At 38.7% G+C, this 18,806-nt stretch overlaps 1 protein-coding gene across 1 annotated transcript; it reads right to left on the bottom strand.

Moving 5' to 3' along the window:
- Nucleotides 1–2,262: 2,262 nt before the first annotated feature.
- On the bottom strand, nucleotides 2,263–18,336 carry LOC110167751 (uncharacterized). The gene is made up of 6 exons (XM_055152761.1): nucleotides 18,119–18,336; nucleotides 12,947–13,136; nucleotides 11,145–11,533; nucleotides 10,242–10,352; nucleotides 9,293–9,795; nucleotides 2,263–6,447 (listed from the first exon to the last, which is right to left on the bottom strand). The coding sequence occupies exons 1-6, from the start codon at nucleotides 18,169–18,171 to the stop codon at nucleotides 5,900–5,902; spliced, it is 1,794 nt and encodes a 597-aa protein (XP_055008736.1). The 5' UTR covers nucleotides 18,172–18,336; the 3' UTR covers nucleotides 2,263–5,899.
- Nucleotides 18,337–18,806: the final 470 nt, after the last annotated feature.

Below are 18,806 nucleotides of genomic sequence, written 5' to 3'. Positions count from 1 at the left end.
CAAATAAAATCTAATCTGATCAGATCATTGTTTTCTTGAATGAATTTTTTTTTGTTTTTGTTTTAGGGTTAGTGAATCAATTCATTTTTTAATAGAAGATTTTATTAACAATATTTTAAACAATATAGAGGTTCACAGTTTGATACTATCATTGCTGTTTTCTGTGATAGTAGCAGTAAAAAGCCTATAGGTAAATAAACATTGTTCTCATTCATGTCAAAGGTTGTTATTAGGTCAATCCCATGGTCATGGGCGGTGCTACCATTAGGCAACAGAAGGCAGCCACCTAGGGCCCCAAACCTAGAGGGGCCCCTAACCAGTAGCCCTCAGTGCCATTAATGACTGAGGCCTCAAAGCAGTTAGATTTTCTCTCAATATGAGAGTGGTTTACGTTTAAACAAGAAAACATCATCAAAATAATATCTGATTGTCAAATCTATTTTAACTGTCAAAGCATCCCCCCTTTCACGTTAGAATAAACTAGTCCAAGAGAACGCACTGAGGAGGGGCCCTGTTGCCTCTGTGGTCATTTCAAAGATGTTTACAAAATGGACAGAGATTAAACTACTGAATGATTCCAGTTGGACTTATTCTTGCTCTTTGAAGTGGACGTGAGGATGTCTCTGTGGTGAGCTATCTGGTTCAAGCTGAGTACTTTTTTGACACTTTTACAATTGGTATAGATCCTCTCAGAACTGTCAGAACAAGCTCAGTGGTTATTTGGACTACAGTCTGGGGACTTTAATTCTGCCTTGATATCCTCTATGGGGACCCATGTAACCCAGGAAAGCTGAAAGGCGTGTTACGAGTAAGGCCCAGTGAGCATCTATTTAAAAAAATCACAATAGCCATGTCCCAATTGGAAGCCTGCAACCATTTTTTTCAAAATATGTCACAATCGGCACAACAAGGCCTGTCCAATTTCATGCAGCCAACAAATGTGGCCCACAAATGCCACCGCATTTCCACGGAGCTATGAACGAAGAACACACATGGCTCTATGATAGACCTTTTTGACAATGATCGGAAGTGCCGTCCTGTAGGATTGCGGAACTTTGAGTTAATGGTCCGGTCCTTGGCCTTGTGCTGTCCTCTGAGCATGTTGGTCAGATAGGTCCGGAGGCTCCGTTCTCCATGTGCTGGTTTCAGATACGGGCGAGCAAGACCAGTGCGCAATGGACTGGGTTCGAGCAGTTCCATGCCGTCCTCTGGTTCAATGCAGGAAAGCGAGAATGCTGTGGACTGCAGGTCCAGGTGGGTTGCTCCAGTCCTCCGCACTTGAGGACCGCGGCTGGTTTCGAGGTGGTGCAAAGCATCCGGACAGAAGAGTGAATACAGTTTGGTTCATTATATATTGTTCTGAGCAGTCTGTCCGTGCACTTGGTTCTTCCTGGGGAAAGCACTTCTCAGGCCGAGGCACGTAACACCACTCCCTGCTCCAGCTCATCTGAGCCTGGCCAGAACTGGAGCTGCTCCCGCTGCTTCAGGAGTCTGGTTTGGATGGAGTTTGACTGTAGCATTTCTCACACTAGGTTAAATGCAGTTCATTTTATAAGTTGAATCAAGTGAACAGAGCCTATTCCGTTTAGACTCTAAACTTTACAGCACTGCATTAATGGACCGAGGAACATACAAACCAGTCGTGATGCTACTGAGTCAAATCTGTATATTCAAGGTGATCACAACTGTGAATGCAGACACAGAGGAAAGAGGTTTTGAGATATCTGTTGAAAAATGTATTGAGACTGTTAAGTCGAGATGTGAAAACTAACAAAAAAGCTGCTATTTTTTCCCCCCTGAAATTAAGCTCTTTGTTTTAAGATGCACAATTTAGCCATTTGATTTATTTTCTGTAATTAATTTTAAACTTCAGCCCTGTATCCAATTAGCCTTACTGTGTGTTTCAGTGTTAACAATACATTTTATTGAGATGTTAACTTGTATTTTCGTTGATTTGACAGTTTATTATTCATACATTCAGACATTAAACTAGGCTGCTTCTGTACCACAATCATAAAGCAAGTTAGATATTATGATTTCCTCTGCATGGGGAGATTTTCTCTAACTGGACCTCCTCAAATTTTAGTTGAATACCCCTGCTATACAGTGTTAATATTTAATGGGCCCCAGACCACTCTGCACTGGAAAAATCAGGCTTCAACGTATTATTAATAAAATATAAAAAAAAAACTAAAATCTGGAACAGTTTTGTTGTAGTTGCTCTTAGAGATTTGCCTTGTAGAAGATAGAACAACAAGAACATTTTGAAAATGAAAACATTTATTACTCTAAATTACAAAATACAACAATCTTTGATGCAATCAAGTATTACTACCATCACCTATTAAAGTGCTTTTACAGTCCCTCAAGATCAGACCTCAGGTCAATCTGTATTCTTACAGAGGTCAGAACCATACATGCTATATATATATATTCTGCAAAATGGAGAAACCAGTTCCAGACAAGAGGAAAAGTGCAAAGTTCAGAAAATAAACTAAACTCTAAATAAATAAATGACACTTTTTGACCACAACTTGAATTTGGAATCAAAATCTCTTTTGTTTTGTTCTATTACAGAAACAGATGATCAAGTTCAGTGATTCATAAAAGAATCCTCTGTTATTCAGTGAACAAGATATAAAATCTGCAGCCTTAAACTTTTTTACATAAAAACACATTGTTTCTTGACCCAAAGAAAATACATTACATTCTACCATTGATTTGTATTGTGTCCATTTGATCTCTATGCACCTAGAACCTCGTGCCCAAGACAAATTTGCTATTGTAGAACAAGAGTTAAATAAAAAAAAACTGTATATTTACAACAATAAAAAGAGCAGACGTGAACCTTATGTTGATCCTATGCTCTTACAACAGACAAAACAATACACTTATGTTGTAACTAGTGCTGTCATGCGATTAAAAAAATTGAGAGATTAATTAATTATGATCTGTAATTCATTAATCTAATTAATCTCATTTTAATCTCACCTAAAAATTGCTGGGAAAAGCCTTCAATTTGAGGTATTTTCATTTAAATTCATTATTACATTATTGTGGCAGATCAAAAGACTGATATAGATTAAAAAAAGTGACTTTATAAAGTCATTTATTGTTTAACAAATCTCTCCAAATTGGTTGTTGAGCCCAAGTCTCTATGAATAAGAAACTGTTTGCTGTAAAGTAGCAAAGACGAGGAAATCTGAACATAATAACTTTTGTCTACTTAAAGACAATAAAAAGTCCAGTCTTTCCTTAACCATATTAAAAATATTATTGATAGAGAAATGCTTTATATATGAGATCACTGGTTTTAGTCCTTGTTTTAGTCCTGGTTTAGACCTGCTTTAGTCCTACTTTAGTCCTACTTTAGTCCTAGAGTAGTCCTGGAATGGATTAATCCTGGTTTTAGTCCTGGTGTTATTTCTGGTTTAGTGCTGGTTTAGTCCTGGTTTAGTCCTGGTTTAGACCTGGTTTAGACCTGGTTTTAGTTCTGGTTTTAGTTCTGGTTTTAGTTCCGGTTTTAGTTCCGGTTTAGTCCTGGTTTAGTCCTGGACTGGATTAGTCCTGGTTTTAGTCTTGGTGTTAGTTCTGGTTTAGAGGCGCACAGGAGGAAGCGCGGTTTACGCAGCGTACGCGAGAAAACACGATCCACACGCGGCTCACGGGAGCACGTCGGTGTCCGCGCAGTAACTACGGAAGGAAACGTGGTCCACGCGTTCTCAGGTTAATGACGATGATGAAGGTGTGTGTTTGTGTGTGTTTGTTTGTGTGCGTGTCCCCTCATGTGGCAGGTCACTATAGGACAGTAGTGCAGACATCATGAGTCTATGCAGGTTGTTTTCACCAGTGACATTTAAGTTGTAGGTGATTTTATATTTGTTATTTTCTTTTATATTTCACGTCGGGAGAATAATTTCCAAGACACGAATGTGTTTTTACCTGTGCACTGCTGCCTCTGTTCTAGTGGCTCTTCGACCTCGTCAATTGTGTGACTGACGCCGCAAACGTGAACATGACGTTTACATCGCTCTTACTGCGTGCGTTTTTTGTGGGTTTCCGGCAATGAGTGGAATTACTGAAATAAAAAAATAATAATAATAAATGTGTTTTTTGTGTGTGTGTTGTTGTTGTCCCAACAACACATAAAAACAGGTTTTATAATAAAGCAACTCACATACAGAAACACTAAAGTTAGAGATTAAAAATGAGATTAACGCGATTAAAAAACATAACACGCTAAATATGACTGTAATGAATTAATCGCAATTAACGCGATAATTTGACACCCCTAGTTGTAACACAAAGAACAGCCTATTTTCTTTGCAGTATTAGCTCATATTTCATGTCCTCTAATATCACAATCTGTCGATATCCATTACAATTAAAAAAGCCCCAAGATAATCATTGTAATCTGTAAATTATTTGATCATGATTTAATTGAATTGATTTGAGCCCTATTTTTGACTGTGTTACAAATGTGTATTTTAAAATAAATATTTAAAGTTCCTGTAGCCTCCCATGTATTTGAGCAAAAATTGTCTTTCCCCACTACAGATATATAAGCAGCTCTTGAGGTCAAAATACTAAAAAAATGAGGTGAAATTTGAATTTTTAGGCAAATTTTTAATCAGATTAAGTTTATTTAGATACTAAATACGATATCCAAAATCCTCTTTGTTTATTTTTTAGTATCTAATATGTCAACAAAAAGAAGCAATACAGTATGTTTAAACCTGTTTCTGTTTTGAATGTGCCAAATATGGTGCATTTTGGCTCTTTTTACACATAAAATACCTTATTTTTATATAAAAACTTTACATAATGGAAAACTTGTAATACATTTTTCAAAATGATATATCTAAATTTAAGATTTTCTATATCTATTCACCTGCAGTGCCTGGTCTAAGCTTCTAAGGAAGAGAGAACTGATATGATTTGAGGTAAGTGACCAAGAATAAGTCACTGTTTCTGATCTGAAAATTCTGAAGTGAGTCGAGGTACTCTGGAGTAGGAAGGTAAAACCTTTGTATTGACTCAAGTGCTCAGAAATCTGCTCCATTTTAAAACTTGAAAGTCAAATATAAAACTCTGTACTCAAGGTTTCACTGCTCACAGATGAAGACTTCATGTTTTAAGTCACCTAACAAGACAAGAGTTGTAGAAAACTGGAAGTTGACAGTAACCTCTCCTTTTAAAAGGCCAACAGGTCAGAGCCCAGACACACACACATGCAGGTGCTCACAGAATCCTTTTTAACTTGTTTCAAAACACATGGATATGACATGATGAAAGCATCGACTGTATAAGCGAGTGTGATATCACCCATAGTGTCCGGTTCCACTCAAATGAAGCGTGCGATGCTAGACCAAAAAGACAAGGCTCACAGCAACAGTTACAGAAAGAGGAGACAGAAGCAGCCGGAAGAGCCCACATGTCAACTTCCTATTTGGAACGTGGCGGCTAGCGCGTTACCCATGTCCATTTATATATAAAGTCTATGACTGAAAGACAAGTTGAAAAATTCCCTGAGAACTCTAATGGCAAAAGGTCCACATACAGATGCATTCACTGTATGTACTATGTGCATTCATGTGCACACACACAAGCACACTATTGTATGTATCTAATTACAAATGTTTCATTATTTGATAATCAGGAAGTGAGTGCTAGTTATTGTTAGCTTTACCATCACAGCAAGACTCATCGTGGTGAATAATTAAGATGTTCAGAACATGCAAGGTAAAACACTCACTTTGGACCACTGCCAGCCGTTTAAAACATGAAAAACAGAACTAAATCATTTTAAAGACAGTAAACTCAGGTTCAGTACCTTTAAGTCTGGCTTTAATATGGCTTTAGGATATTCATTGTTCAGCCTAGAGCCTAAAACACAATACTATTGTACCACACAGCTCTGATTTGCTGTCTCTGTTGGTTGGTCACCCACTGCTTCAGACAAAGCTTCATTGTCCTCAGTCTGTGTCTCCCATGTGATCTGCTCCTCAGGGTAAAAGTCAGTCACAAGAATGTCTTGTTTTGTCTTGAAGGACGGTTCCCCTTTCTCCAGGAGCTCGTAGATCTTCTGCCATGATGTCATCTCTGAGCGCCACAGAGCCGATCGGGCGCGGATGAATTTGGACAGCTCAGTCTCAGTGCCTCGGGCTAAACTCATGCTGTCTTTGACGATGAAGAACACGTCCATTCCCAGAAAAAGAGAGTTGAGAGCGATGAAGCCTCCTCTGGCTCCGCTGGACAGGGCCAGGGGTCCTCGGGCTGCAGCCTGCCCCACGTCAGGCAGCTCAGAGGCCACCCGTGGGACATTACGCAAAGCTCCCCCTTCTTCAGCCAAAACTTTACCTGCACTGGCCACCGCCTCTTCAGTCCTCAGCAGTTTCACAGCAGAGGCAGTGTCCACCAGGGAATCAATGCCTTTTCCAATGGCACCTAAAACAAACACGAGGAGGAAGTGAAAAAATGCAAACAGATTAATAGTAACAAAAAGGGCTCAGCTAAATACAAGAAGTGTGCTAAAAGTGTGTATAAGTGTGTGTAAGGTTTAGTAATATTACTGGTAGTAATATTTTCTTTGTGACATGCTGTCCCACATGGTCTGTTCTTGGGCCATTGTTGTTCACTGTCTATATTAACAATCTTCCTTCAGTGCGCGGTGATGTAGAACTCCAAATGTATGCGGATGACACTATTATTTATGTGCATGGAAATGATGACAAACACTCAACACAAAATTGATGATTGACTTGATTCTACATTGCTTACTTTAAATAAAATGGAAATTTCCCTCTTCAGATTAGGGATGGGCATTCGATGAAATTTTCTAAATCGATCGTCGGAGGAATTAACGATCGATTATCAATTAATCATTAACGGTTTTATATTAAAATGATCATCATTATTATTACTATCTGCACTACTAATCTGCATAAATAAATTCAACTTTACGACATATAAACCGTAACGACTCTAGAGCCACATCAGCCCGTCTGACATTATAATGTGTTTTTCAGTTTTGCGCAACTCTCACAGAAACGAAACTTAAAATCGCATCGCTAATTTGCATAAACTAAGCGAAGATAAAACTACAGCTCTTGTGCGCTGATGCGTCAACTTCTGTTGGATTAAAAGACACGACTCAGTGGAATACAGGTTAGTGTGACCATATTTGCGTTTGTCAAAACCAGGACACCGTACGGGGGGAGGGAGGTGGGTCCTCGTCATCGACATTACGCGACTCTCACCAGGCAAAACGTTTTCCCACTGGACACCGATACATGTGTGCTGCTTTGCACACTGTGCACGTGGCCTCCCAATTTTCCCGAACGGAACGGAAAGCGTGGAATTTCTTGCACAAATCATCGTTAAATACGCATTTGCACTTCAGTACGTTACAGACTGACCCACTGTTTGTGTCTCGCTCTTTCTGAGTGCAGAGAGACACATGTACAGACCTGTTCGGTCAAGCTACACACAGCAACCTACATTTGGTTTGTCAATTAAAACGAACGTAATCGATGAAATTCTTAATAATCAATTATCGATTAATCAGCTAATCATGCCCATCCCTACTTCAGATTAGAGCCCGACCGATATGGATTTTGCTGTGGCCGATATGAAACCGATATAATGGAAGTTGGAGCTGCCGATAGCCGATATAATCGCCGATATATTTAGTGATGTAAAAATTCACTGTAAATGTTGAATTGTTTAAAAAACTTAGGTTTGGCTCTGGTGGATTTTAAATTGGGTTTATTTAGGCAACATTTATTGTTATTCTGCCTCTTTACATCATATTTACAGACAGTAGGTTGACTTAATGGCATTTTTGCATCACATTCTAGACACTAGTGATGGGTATTCCAGTTCTTTTTAGAGAACCGGCTCTTTTGGCTCGGCTCACTAAAAGCTGCTGGTTCTTTTGGCTCCCAAGTGGCTCTTCAGATTGTTTTGTTGCAAGCAGGACTAAAGCACGTCTAAAGCAGGACTGAATCAGAACTGAACCAGGTCTAAACCAGGACTGAAAAAGGACTAAACCGGAACTTATTTATTTTATGCTAAACTACAGTCAAATATTTTTTTTTTTTTTTTTTTTTTTTTTTTATCCTACGTACACGCAAATTTCTCAAAGTTTCCTTTTTAGCCGCTGCCGCTGTCAAACCACGAGTCTGCACGCGGCGTGAAGAGAAAAAAAGTGAGAGAAAGAGAAAACACGGCTCCCAATAAGGATCAGGCTCCCGTCGTTCCCTTCAAAGAGCCGGTTCTAAGAGTCATTTCGTTTGCGACTGACCCATAACTAGTAAAGAAAGTAGCGCTATTAGCCTTTAGCCGTAAATACGTGCGCGCCGCGGTAATTAATTATATGCGCAAATGTCATAATTCACACGTCTGTTCACAGCTCATTTACATATCAGTGCAGGTCCAGTAGCAAATATACGGCCAATATAGTCACTTTAGAACAGACCAATAGAAAACAGTCTGTTTATGTGCGGGAGCTACAGCAGCTAACCCATAACAAATGACAAAAACTAGCTTCAAAGTCGACATATTTCCAACACTCACCGCTCATACAGGCTCCTCCTCACATCACAAATCTGCACTAATAAATGTCCTTTTAATCCAGACTCAAACCGATTGTCCGTAAAAAGAAAATAATCTCAGTGTTTGGATCTGTGTCTGCAGGTGTAAACAAACACATGTGAGTGACGCGACTCTGTGGTGTGTTCAGGGACAGTACGGACACACACAGACAAATGACTCCGTAGATAAATACTGATGCGGAGCCACATATTAGGACATTTATCTGTCTGTAAATTGGATTAAATGAACAGAACGTAGAGTCTAAGCTTTATAACGAGGTATAACATGCTCACGTGAAATATCGGCCCCTATCAGCAAGCATATCGGCCGATAGCCGATATGCCTAAAGTTGCCCATATCGGCCGATAATATCAGCCAACCGATATATCGTCGGGCTCTACTTCAGATACATTCGAAATACACTACAGCAAAGGTTTATTTAAATGCAATGACCATTTCTTATATAAACTATTGTTCTGACCTGAGGGAATTCTCTTATCTTGTTAGAAAAGTCCTTTTAAATCTGATCTATAGCACCTCTTCTTTTATGAGATTAATATGTTTATATTAAGATAAACCAATCCAGTAAACCCGATATTCAAACATTTATCTAACCATGCTCCTGTGGTTCGGTGGCGTTAGTCCTCCAACAAAGGCCAATAGAAGATTGTTTAAGTGCATTAATATAAAGATTAACCTGCTTTGCCCAGTATTTGTACAGCGCCCACAGCTACATCCACAGCTACATCCACAGCATCCAGAGGAGAACCTTCAGATGTGACATCATCCAGACAGTCCTGGATGTTCTTCATGTCTTCCATAAACTTCTGGAAGGTCTCGTTGGCCCTCTTCTGCTGTGTGTGGTTCACTCCGATCTCGGTTGCTGTGGTGACTGCACTGTTGACTCCGCTAGTGATGCCCAGGCCCACCCCAGTCATGGTGAGGGCCAGAGAGGCTCCTGCAGTCACAGGGATCAGAGCCAGCCCAATGATGGACAACACTCCTCCCACAGCCCCCACAGAGCTGCCCGTCACACTGGAGATACGAGCTCCCAGGTTCATTCGGTCCAATTGAACGGCACTGTCCTCCAGCTCCACCAGAAACTGCTGCATTCTGGGCTCAGACTCACTGAAGCACTGCATGAAGCTGCTGCAGTACTCCTCCTGGAACAGGAACATCATCCTGAAGGCCTCGTCCTGCCTGAAGACCACAGAACACACACACTGGACTGAACATTGTGGTACACTACATTTACATGCTTATCAAAAAACAGGACAACACAACACAAAGCACCACATAAACAAACACCATAGAACAGAATAAATACTTGGTCTCATATTTATTCTGTTCTATGGTGTTTGTTTATGTGGTGCTTTGTGTTGTGTTGTCCTGTTTTTTGATAAAGCATGTTACCCCCTGTCCTAAGGCAAATTTCTCCCATGGGAGACAATAAAGGATTATCTTATCTTATCTTATCTTACTTATGATGATACTTAGGATCATTCAGCAGGAGGCCTGAGGGCTGCAACTGTCCATAGTTTGGACGGCCTGATTTAGAACATAGGTGAGGTTCTGTTAACCTGATATTACACAGGTCGTACAGAGGAGGCTGCTTCAGGGATCAGTTATGATCAAACGTGTCTTACCTGAGTTCTTGGAGCAGAGTGATGTTGTCCAGCATCTTTTGAACATTGCCCTCTGAGATTTCTTCACTGATGTCCACCACAGGTTTGAAAAAGCTGAAGTCGCTCAAAGACCTGTAAAGTAAACAATTGTTTAAATTGTTTACAATTTTGTTCAATGGTAATGTTTATCTGTAAAATTTCTACTTTATGTACCTGTTTCTAAAACGTCCTTACATTTGTACTATTGGACTATACAAACAAACCTAACATGATTTGACTATTTGACACTCAATCAGAACTGTCCACTGCATGATTTTTTTTTATCTTATATGATTATAAGTTTTTTCAGAGTGAATATCGGGCTCCAGGTTCCATATGGTGATGTCTCCGTAATTGTACCAGGCAGCAGTACGTAAATGAAAGGAATGAGGGAGAGATGGTTCATGGAAGAGCTCTACTGCTGTTACTCAGGAGCTCTTTTGTTGACTGTTGGATAAAAGATGCAGATTCAGTGAGAGAAGTCTCACTCTGAGATCAAGACTCCAAAATATCAGACACTCTTGATTTTAACTCGTCTTTGGTCATACGATGGTTAGAAGGCTTACTCTGAGACCTATGACCCACAATTTTTAGCCATGACTCAAGATTTTCTTTACTATACTGTAACACACTTTACAGTGGTTGTATTTAATTTATAAAATGTGATGTTTCATGTTAATATCGTCAATAATTTTATATTTTCCTCATTAGCAGATTATTTTTTTCTGCGACTCATAACGGATCAAATCGGTATCGTGGCCCATGTATTGAGATACATATCAAATTGTGAGAAAACTATGTTGTTGTATCTCTAGTGAACACAACATTACTCAATTCCATTATCTCTAAGAATCGAGTTTCTTTACCCTTTCTTGATGGTGCCACAGATTGTCTGGCACAGACTTGATGTACTGGTCCAGCTGATAGGCCAGCACCTCCACGTTCTGTAGTTTGGGGCTGAAGAAGTCTTTATCGTCTCGTTTGAACTCCACCAGCAGGGGGCAGATATTCTTAGCTACAGTGATGATGTCCTGCACTGTGCCCAGATCGCCCCCTTCAGACAACAGCAGAACTGGGTTCTCCTCCTTAAACACGTGCACAGAGGTGACGGCCAGTTTCTCCACAGCGTCCAGGAACAGGCCCAGAGTCTGCAGCCCCATCAGGCAGGTCTTCAGAGAGGCACTCAGCTCCTCCTGCAGCTCTGCCCTCTGCTCATCTACCACTGATGGGAACAACTTATTCTTCATAAACTCCACGAATGCCTTTCCTTTCTCCTGGAAACAATTAGCAAATAATGGCAAATGTGTTAAAGATGACAGATATATACATTTTCGTGATATTTCTGAGTTCACAAACTCCAGAGAATCCATCTAATCTCCTGCTGTTGCGATTGCCCAGGTCAAATGTGGTTCAGACCAATCACAGTGTGGTTTGGGTGGAGATGAAGGTAAAGCACTCAAATGAACCAAAGCATGACACCAGACTTATTTCAGCCTATTTTAAAGGACGTAATATTTGTTTTTGAAAAACTTTGTGCATTTGTGGATGGAAAAAATGTCTGTGCTTTTCCCTCAACTGGATTTAACAAAGTTTTCTTGGCTTGTCTCAGCGATAGCTGTTTCAGATTGATAAATATAGAACTCATTCATTTGTAACGATTAATGTCCTGAGTACAGAAAACTACAGTGACCAATCAGATTCTCTCCTTGCAGTTGATTGACAGACAGACACAGACGCTAGTCTATTTATTTAGTCCCGCCCATGCCTTCTCCAGGCCTGCGCCGCTCCTATGTAATGACTGAAGCGGCCACCAGCTGGCGCCTCACTGTTTTACTTGCATTAAACGTTATTTGACAGCTAGTTTGAATTGCGATTCACTTTTAACAACATGAAATAAATGGTAAATGGTCACTTTTTATTTAGCGCTTTTCCACCTTCCTTGGCATCACAATAAGGAAACACCCATTCACACAGACACACATACACCAGTGTACGCAAACACTGGGGCAAAAGTGGGTTAAGTGTCTTTCCCAAGGACACAACAACTCCATTCATCTGTGGGAGATGGAATCACACCGCCAACCTGTATGTCAATGGCTCTGACTGCTCAACCAATGACGTTTATGTCAAGAGCAGGATTCGAATCTCCAACCTTTGGATCAGTGGACAAATGCTGTACCAACTGAGATACCATCCCATAATGAGAAGATTCTTTCTTTTGAGTTTATTATTTGGACTATTTAAAAAAAAAAGCAATGTCTGTGTTCACTGTGTAAGGTGTCCTGAAAAGTGTAACAGCGCCATGTAAAACGATCATCACGTCATTTATGATTACAGCTAATAATGAGATGATATTAAACATGATCTGTAGAGAAGCAGCCCTGCTCACAGTCAGAATGCCTGTTTTTCCTAGGTATTTTTGAGCTATATAACTACCTGTAATTTAATAAATGTAATGTAGAGCTGTTTAATGTCATACTGTGGAACATTTCAGGCAAAGGAATGACATCCTTAGCATAGGTGACGAACCACCATCCAAAAAGTTACATAGTGCACCTTTAATTTGGCTTATGGTCATTTTAAACTTTGGTAAGCTGTTCTATCAATAAAGCTATTTTAGAAAGATGTTGTAAATGATTAATTATAACTGGAGGGCATAGCGCACTTCTCTACAATCACATATTTACCTGGGACTGGGTAACATGTCTCAGGCTCAGGTCAATTGTGGCTGCTCTCTCTTTTATGTCAAGTAGGAGGTGTAACTCTGTCTCTCTCGTCAGCATCCAATTGGACAGTCCATCCAGGAAATCCTTCAGTGTCTCTATGTACGAGAAGGTCTCCAAAATGTAAATGTACAGCGCCTCCTTCAGGTCTGCCCTGTTCAACACAAGAGACAAAAAAGAAAAGCAAATAGTGGTTATGACTGAGGTGGGACACAATTTTCACAAGCCAAGACAAACCACAAGATTAGGTCCACGAGAACGAGACGAGATGAGATTTTTACATAATTCCTAATATATACATTTCACAGTTCAGTTTCCAATTTTGGCCTCACAGTTTTGTTATTTCATTTCATAGATTTGTTTCCATTCTAGTGCTGTTTTTTGGAACTGTAAGAGATGTAACTCACCAACACGTAACCCTTTTTTGTCCAATCCAAATGTATACACATGGAAAAAGATCTGCTCTTGTGTGTGCACAATCTTGTCGCAATTTTGTTTAACAAGATCTTGTGACATGAGATCTTGTACCACCCCTAGTGGTTATGACTAAGCATTTAAAAAAAAAACAAAAAAAAAACATGAGAACTCATATAATCAAGTTAAAAGTCTAGTCACAACTTGTCCCATTCTGTAAAAAAAGTTAGTCTGGAATAGGACTGAGCAATATAGAAAATAAAGAAAAAATTACCCTTTTCCTCTCATATTGCTTAATGACAAATTTTGGTGAGATTTAAACAAAAAAAACTGTCAGATTTCTTCCTCCAAAGTCCGAGCCCCAAACGACACGCTTTCACTGACAGAGGATTGGCTGTATTTCCATTATGGTAAAAAGACCCAAGCTAATCAATGAATAATTCATCATAATAATTCAACACTTTAATTAAATGCACAGCCTTAGAGACCTTTCCACTGTGTAGTAAAAGTACTGCAGTACAATCACATGTTAAGGTTGTGTTGAAGTGAAGTCACAACAACTAGAATCTCTATAAGAGTTGTATATAAGCTGGGGGACAGGTTCTGTGGGGCAATTTTCTGTTTAACTATCAGAAAGCAGATTTGTTAACCTGGTTTATAGTTAATCTCTCTAATTACTGGGCCTATCCACATGAAACAAAAAGTAGCACTAAATTCAGCATTTCTGTTGTTTAAGTAAACAAAAGTGTTTTTGCACAATCCTAACTTAAAGGTCCTATATCATGCAAAATTGACACTTGTGAGCTTTAAGGCATATTATAATGTTGTTACCTTCTTAAAAACACACCCGGAGTTGTGTCTGGTTTCATTCACACATGTTTGAGTAATCCTGGTTTATTAATCTGTCTCCGTCTCCAAAGATCAAAACAAATCCTTGAGGTGTCATGAAGCAATAGTTTTCTGACACCTTTTACCTTTAGTGCAACAGAGATTGAAAATTACAGGAATGAAATCATGCAAATGATTCTAGTGAAGGTGTATGTAGTTTAGTGGAGCACTTCCTGTTGGAGCCATGTGCCTTGTGTGTGTGTCACCAGTAGAGGGTGCTGTGGGGTAGGCAACATTTAGGAGAACCCCTCCTAAACACACAGATTGTTGACCACCATGCTTATCGTCCTTGTATGATTTTAACCGTTTTGATACACTGATGAACTTTTAGCCTTTCAAGTAATAAAGAAATTATTTTTATTAAGATTATTGCCTACCTGGGATTTGTCTACGCCAGACCAGCATGTTTCTTACTATTCTCCGGATCTGCATCCCTCAGAGGTCTAAGTGGGATTTTGCCAAAACTCTTCCTGTATTACCACATGATATCACAAAGTGGAACAGAGTGTTTTCTGTTTAAGAGAAGAACTCAGTCTAGATATACAGGATTTGTGTGTTAAACATGTGTGAATAAAACAAAACACAACTTCAGGTTGTGTTATTACATAAATAATATTATTGTATGAAATCACATCTTTGAGGTTGAATCAGTTGAAAAGACTTTAAGGCATAATATTAACATAGGAGGTTTGTAGAGCCAGTTCCTAACTGATAATAATAACGATCAACATTTGTGTATCTGTTTGGATATTTCCACATGGATACATTTTAGTATTGTGACAACACTAGATCCTGCAACAGGACAAATAAAAGTAAAATTGAGGACAAAAAACAGCATGGGAGATATTTGAGCTGTTTTCTGCATTTGAATGGCATGTTCCATGTGATTGATTTATGATAAGAACTTCTCCACTCCTGTTTTTAAAGGTCCTATAGCACACAAAATAGACTCTTGTGAGCTTTAATCCATGTTATAATGTTGTTACCTTATCAAAAAAATATTTGGAGTTGTGTTTTGTTTTATTCACATGTTTCGATAATCCTTCATTATTAGTCTGTCTACATCTTTAAAGTTCAAAATGCTCTGCTCCACCTTGTGATGTCATGAAGCAATAGTTTTCAAATTAACACCTATCTTGTACCTTTTGTCTCGTAGAAATGGGAAGTTCCAGGGCTGAAAAGGTCCAAATGATTCTAGTGAGGGTGTATGGAGTTTAAAAACACAGTGGAGCACTTCCTGTACATGGCATCACAAGGTGGAAGAGAGTGTTTTCTATTTGGAAGAAGAACTCAGCCTAAATATGTAGGGTTTGTGTTACACATGTGTGAATGAAACAGAACACAACTACAGGGATGTTTGTGAGGAGGAAACAACATAATAACCTGGATCAAAAAATAGTGAAGCCCTTTAAAATGAAAGTATCTAGAGTATAGGCCAAAACACCTCATAGAATGTTATTGTACACCAAGGACCCATTAACACTCACACTTTCATGATATAAGCAGACGCTGTGGGCAAAGGTGAGATGTCTTGCTCGTGAACACAATGGTAGATATGCAGACCTGCTGAGCTACTGTTGTCCACACAGAAGGCCAGCAGCATGAATCATTAACTTCATCACATGTTTGTTTAGTATCTTACTAATCTCTTATGTTGACAGGAGCCCAACCCAGCTCCTTAAGATAGGGCCTACTGGACTATATGTCTAAGTCACAATGCTTTTTACTTCACTACATTTGTATATGTACTTTCACTTTGTATAGCAATGTGTGCAGGAGCAGGCAGGTAAACAACTATACACTCAAATTTTCTGATGATATGGCTAGTCTTAGTCTACTCAACAAAAGCACAGACATCATCAGGTATAACACAGAAATTTATGAATTGCTGCACTGGTGTGAGGAGCACAACCTTGTCTTAAATGTGGAAAAGACAAAAAAGATTATCTTTGACCCCAAATCTGTCGGGGACCCACAGCCCAGCATGCACAATTTGTCTGCTCAAGAATCACCCAGCATCTCCATTTTTTAAGACAACTTAGGTTACATGGAGTGGATACAAATGAAATGCTGATGTTTTACAGAGCACGTATGGAATAAATTTTACGTTATGGCATGTCAACATGATTTGGTAACCTGTCAGTCAAACTGAAATCACAGATTTCTACCTTGACTAAAAGAGTGGGTAAAATAATGGGTGTGGTCCTAAGCTCACTTTAATAAATTTTTGAGGACACTGTTAGGAAGGTCGCCAACTCACGTTCTTCACAATCACTTTGAGGACCCAAACTGTAAACTGAACATATTCAAACATTCTTTTGTGCCATTAACTGTTAATCTGCTAAACTCACATAGCGCAGTTAAAAAATTTAATTAAAAGGCTTAAGGAATGTGCAGTCAAACCTGCACACAGTTCAAGGGAATGTGCAATTAAAACTACACATAGGCTTAGGGAGTGTGCAAATATTAATAGAATACAAGATTGTGAAGGGCTTGCCTGTAAAGAGTGACTTAAAGGTCCTGTTGGTGTATCACTTGGTTTCTTATTTATTTCTGTTCTGTGGTGGTGTTTGTATGGTGCTGTTGTTGTTGTGTTGTCCTGTCTTTGTAATAAAGCATGTGATCCTCAGTCCCAATACAAATTTCTCCCATGGGAGACAATAAAAGATTATCTTATCTTACATTTGAGAGCAGGTATCTGTACGTTCTACTCCACAACATTTTTTAACAGGTCTGAAAAGTAAAAACATTTTTTTATCATATGAGGGCTGCTGAAAAGGCTGAGTTTTTTGTTGTTGTTTTTTTTAAATCAATACTTTTGCATTTTTAAATGGGTACTTTAATATTTTTACTTAAGTAGATTTTTCTCATTTGATACTTTTACTTTTACTTGAGTACTTTTTTGCCTAAGTACCTGTACTTTTCCTATTACTATCTGTTTGTATTGGAAAGCTACATAAGTCTGTGTATCCCAACCGGGGGAACAGGGACCCCTTAAAGTGCCTAGGACAGGTCGGACTACTCATTTTACTAAAACACAGATAAAATCACAAAAAACTGACAAACAAATTCAATTATTTTTCAGAGTTTGGCATTTTTTTCCCCTTTGGTTTAAACTATACCTTTTTTCCTAAACTTTTATATGTGTTTTTATTTGTGTGCATTGGGTCCACTTTTATGAAATGTAAGTAGACTATATTATTTTACAGTTAATAAATACTTAATTAAATAGAAAATACTAATGTTATGTAGACTTCCAGTGTTGTTTGCCGAGGTATCCAGCAGATGTCGCCAGAGGGGCACGGGTATTGAGATTTGACACGCTGTGTAGACTACATAATTTTTTTTTTTTAATTTTATTTTTTCCCCCTTTCGTTACAGAAATAATAGTATGTCAAAAATGTTCAGCATCTTCAATGTAGATGACCACCTACCCTTCATATTGGTAGTTTTCAGATTCTACGTTGTTTTTTTCAGATTCTACAATTCTGCAACAACAGTTTTCTCTATTGATGGCATTGTACTTTGTCATGAAATATCTAAAAGGTGAATTCACAAATGTTGAACCTGATGATTTTTGTTGAGGACTAGACCCAAGAACTCACTGCATTACAACAAAAATCTGCACTTTAAAACTTACTTTTAGCTGCTCCCTTCTGTATTTTAATCATACTGCTTTATAGAATGATGTCATCTGAAACCCAAATTTTGAAGAAAAAAAAAATTTTCCTACTAGTTTTTAGCTTCCTAAGCTTGTGATCCACCTCAAAAACGGTATGCAAACTATAATAGTCTTTTATAACAATTCAGAAAGTTAGAAACTGCTTAGTTTACCTCGTGGACGTTTCCTCCTCTTGCGTTAGCTCGTCTCTTTTCGCTTCTTCCATCGTGGCTTAACGAGGTTTAAAGAGCAGATTGTCAAAAACCCATTTGTTAAATATGGCCTCTGTCCCGAAGTGCAGGTAAGTTATGCGTTTACAGTTTCGTTTCTCCTACATCACCAGCTGGTTCAACAACTTTTGACACACCCTTAAGTAACTCCACAGTCCACCTCCTCCAGCTTTATGAACATAGAAATCATAGAAGCTGCGTCCGCCATATTGGGACGGGACACCTCAGCATTCTACCATAAGAATCAACGTTATTAGAGGACCACCACAAATTATTTATCTATGTATATCTTTTATACAATAGCTGTTGGTTTGGATGGATTTTCTTATGTTAAGAAATAAGACTTTTATGGCAGCAAGTTTCACCATAGAAAGTCCACAGAGCCGCTGTAGTGCGCCCTCAAGTGGCCACTATCGTTTAAAACACGTAAATCGCCCTTCAAACCAGATTTAAACTAATAATTTGAGAATGGTGAGGAATGAAATCAATAGTAACAATAGTTTTCTGCTACTTATGTTTTGTTTTTGTAAGTTTAAATATCTTTATTATCAAAGTATTTATTTTATAGTCTTATCTGGGCTTTAGCTCTTAGATTTACATTTTATTCACATATTTGGAGCAGTAAATTAGT

Source organism: Boleophthalmus pectinirostris, unplaced genomic scaffold, assembly GCF_026225935.1.
Source record: "Boleophthalmus pectinirostris isolate CB_2022bp ecotype Guang Dong unplaced genomic scaffold, ASM2622593v1 HiC_scaffold_17, whole genome shotgun sequence".
NCBI classification, from domain to species: Eukaryota; Metazoa; Chordata; class Actinopteri; order Gobiiformes; family Gobiidae; genus Boleophthalmus; species Boleophthalmus pectinirostris.
Note: the sequence above shows the minus strand (reverse complement) of the source record. Positions and strands in the feature narration are given on the sequence as shown.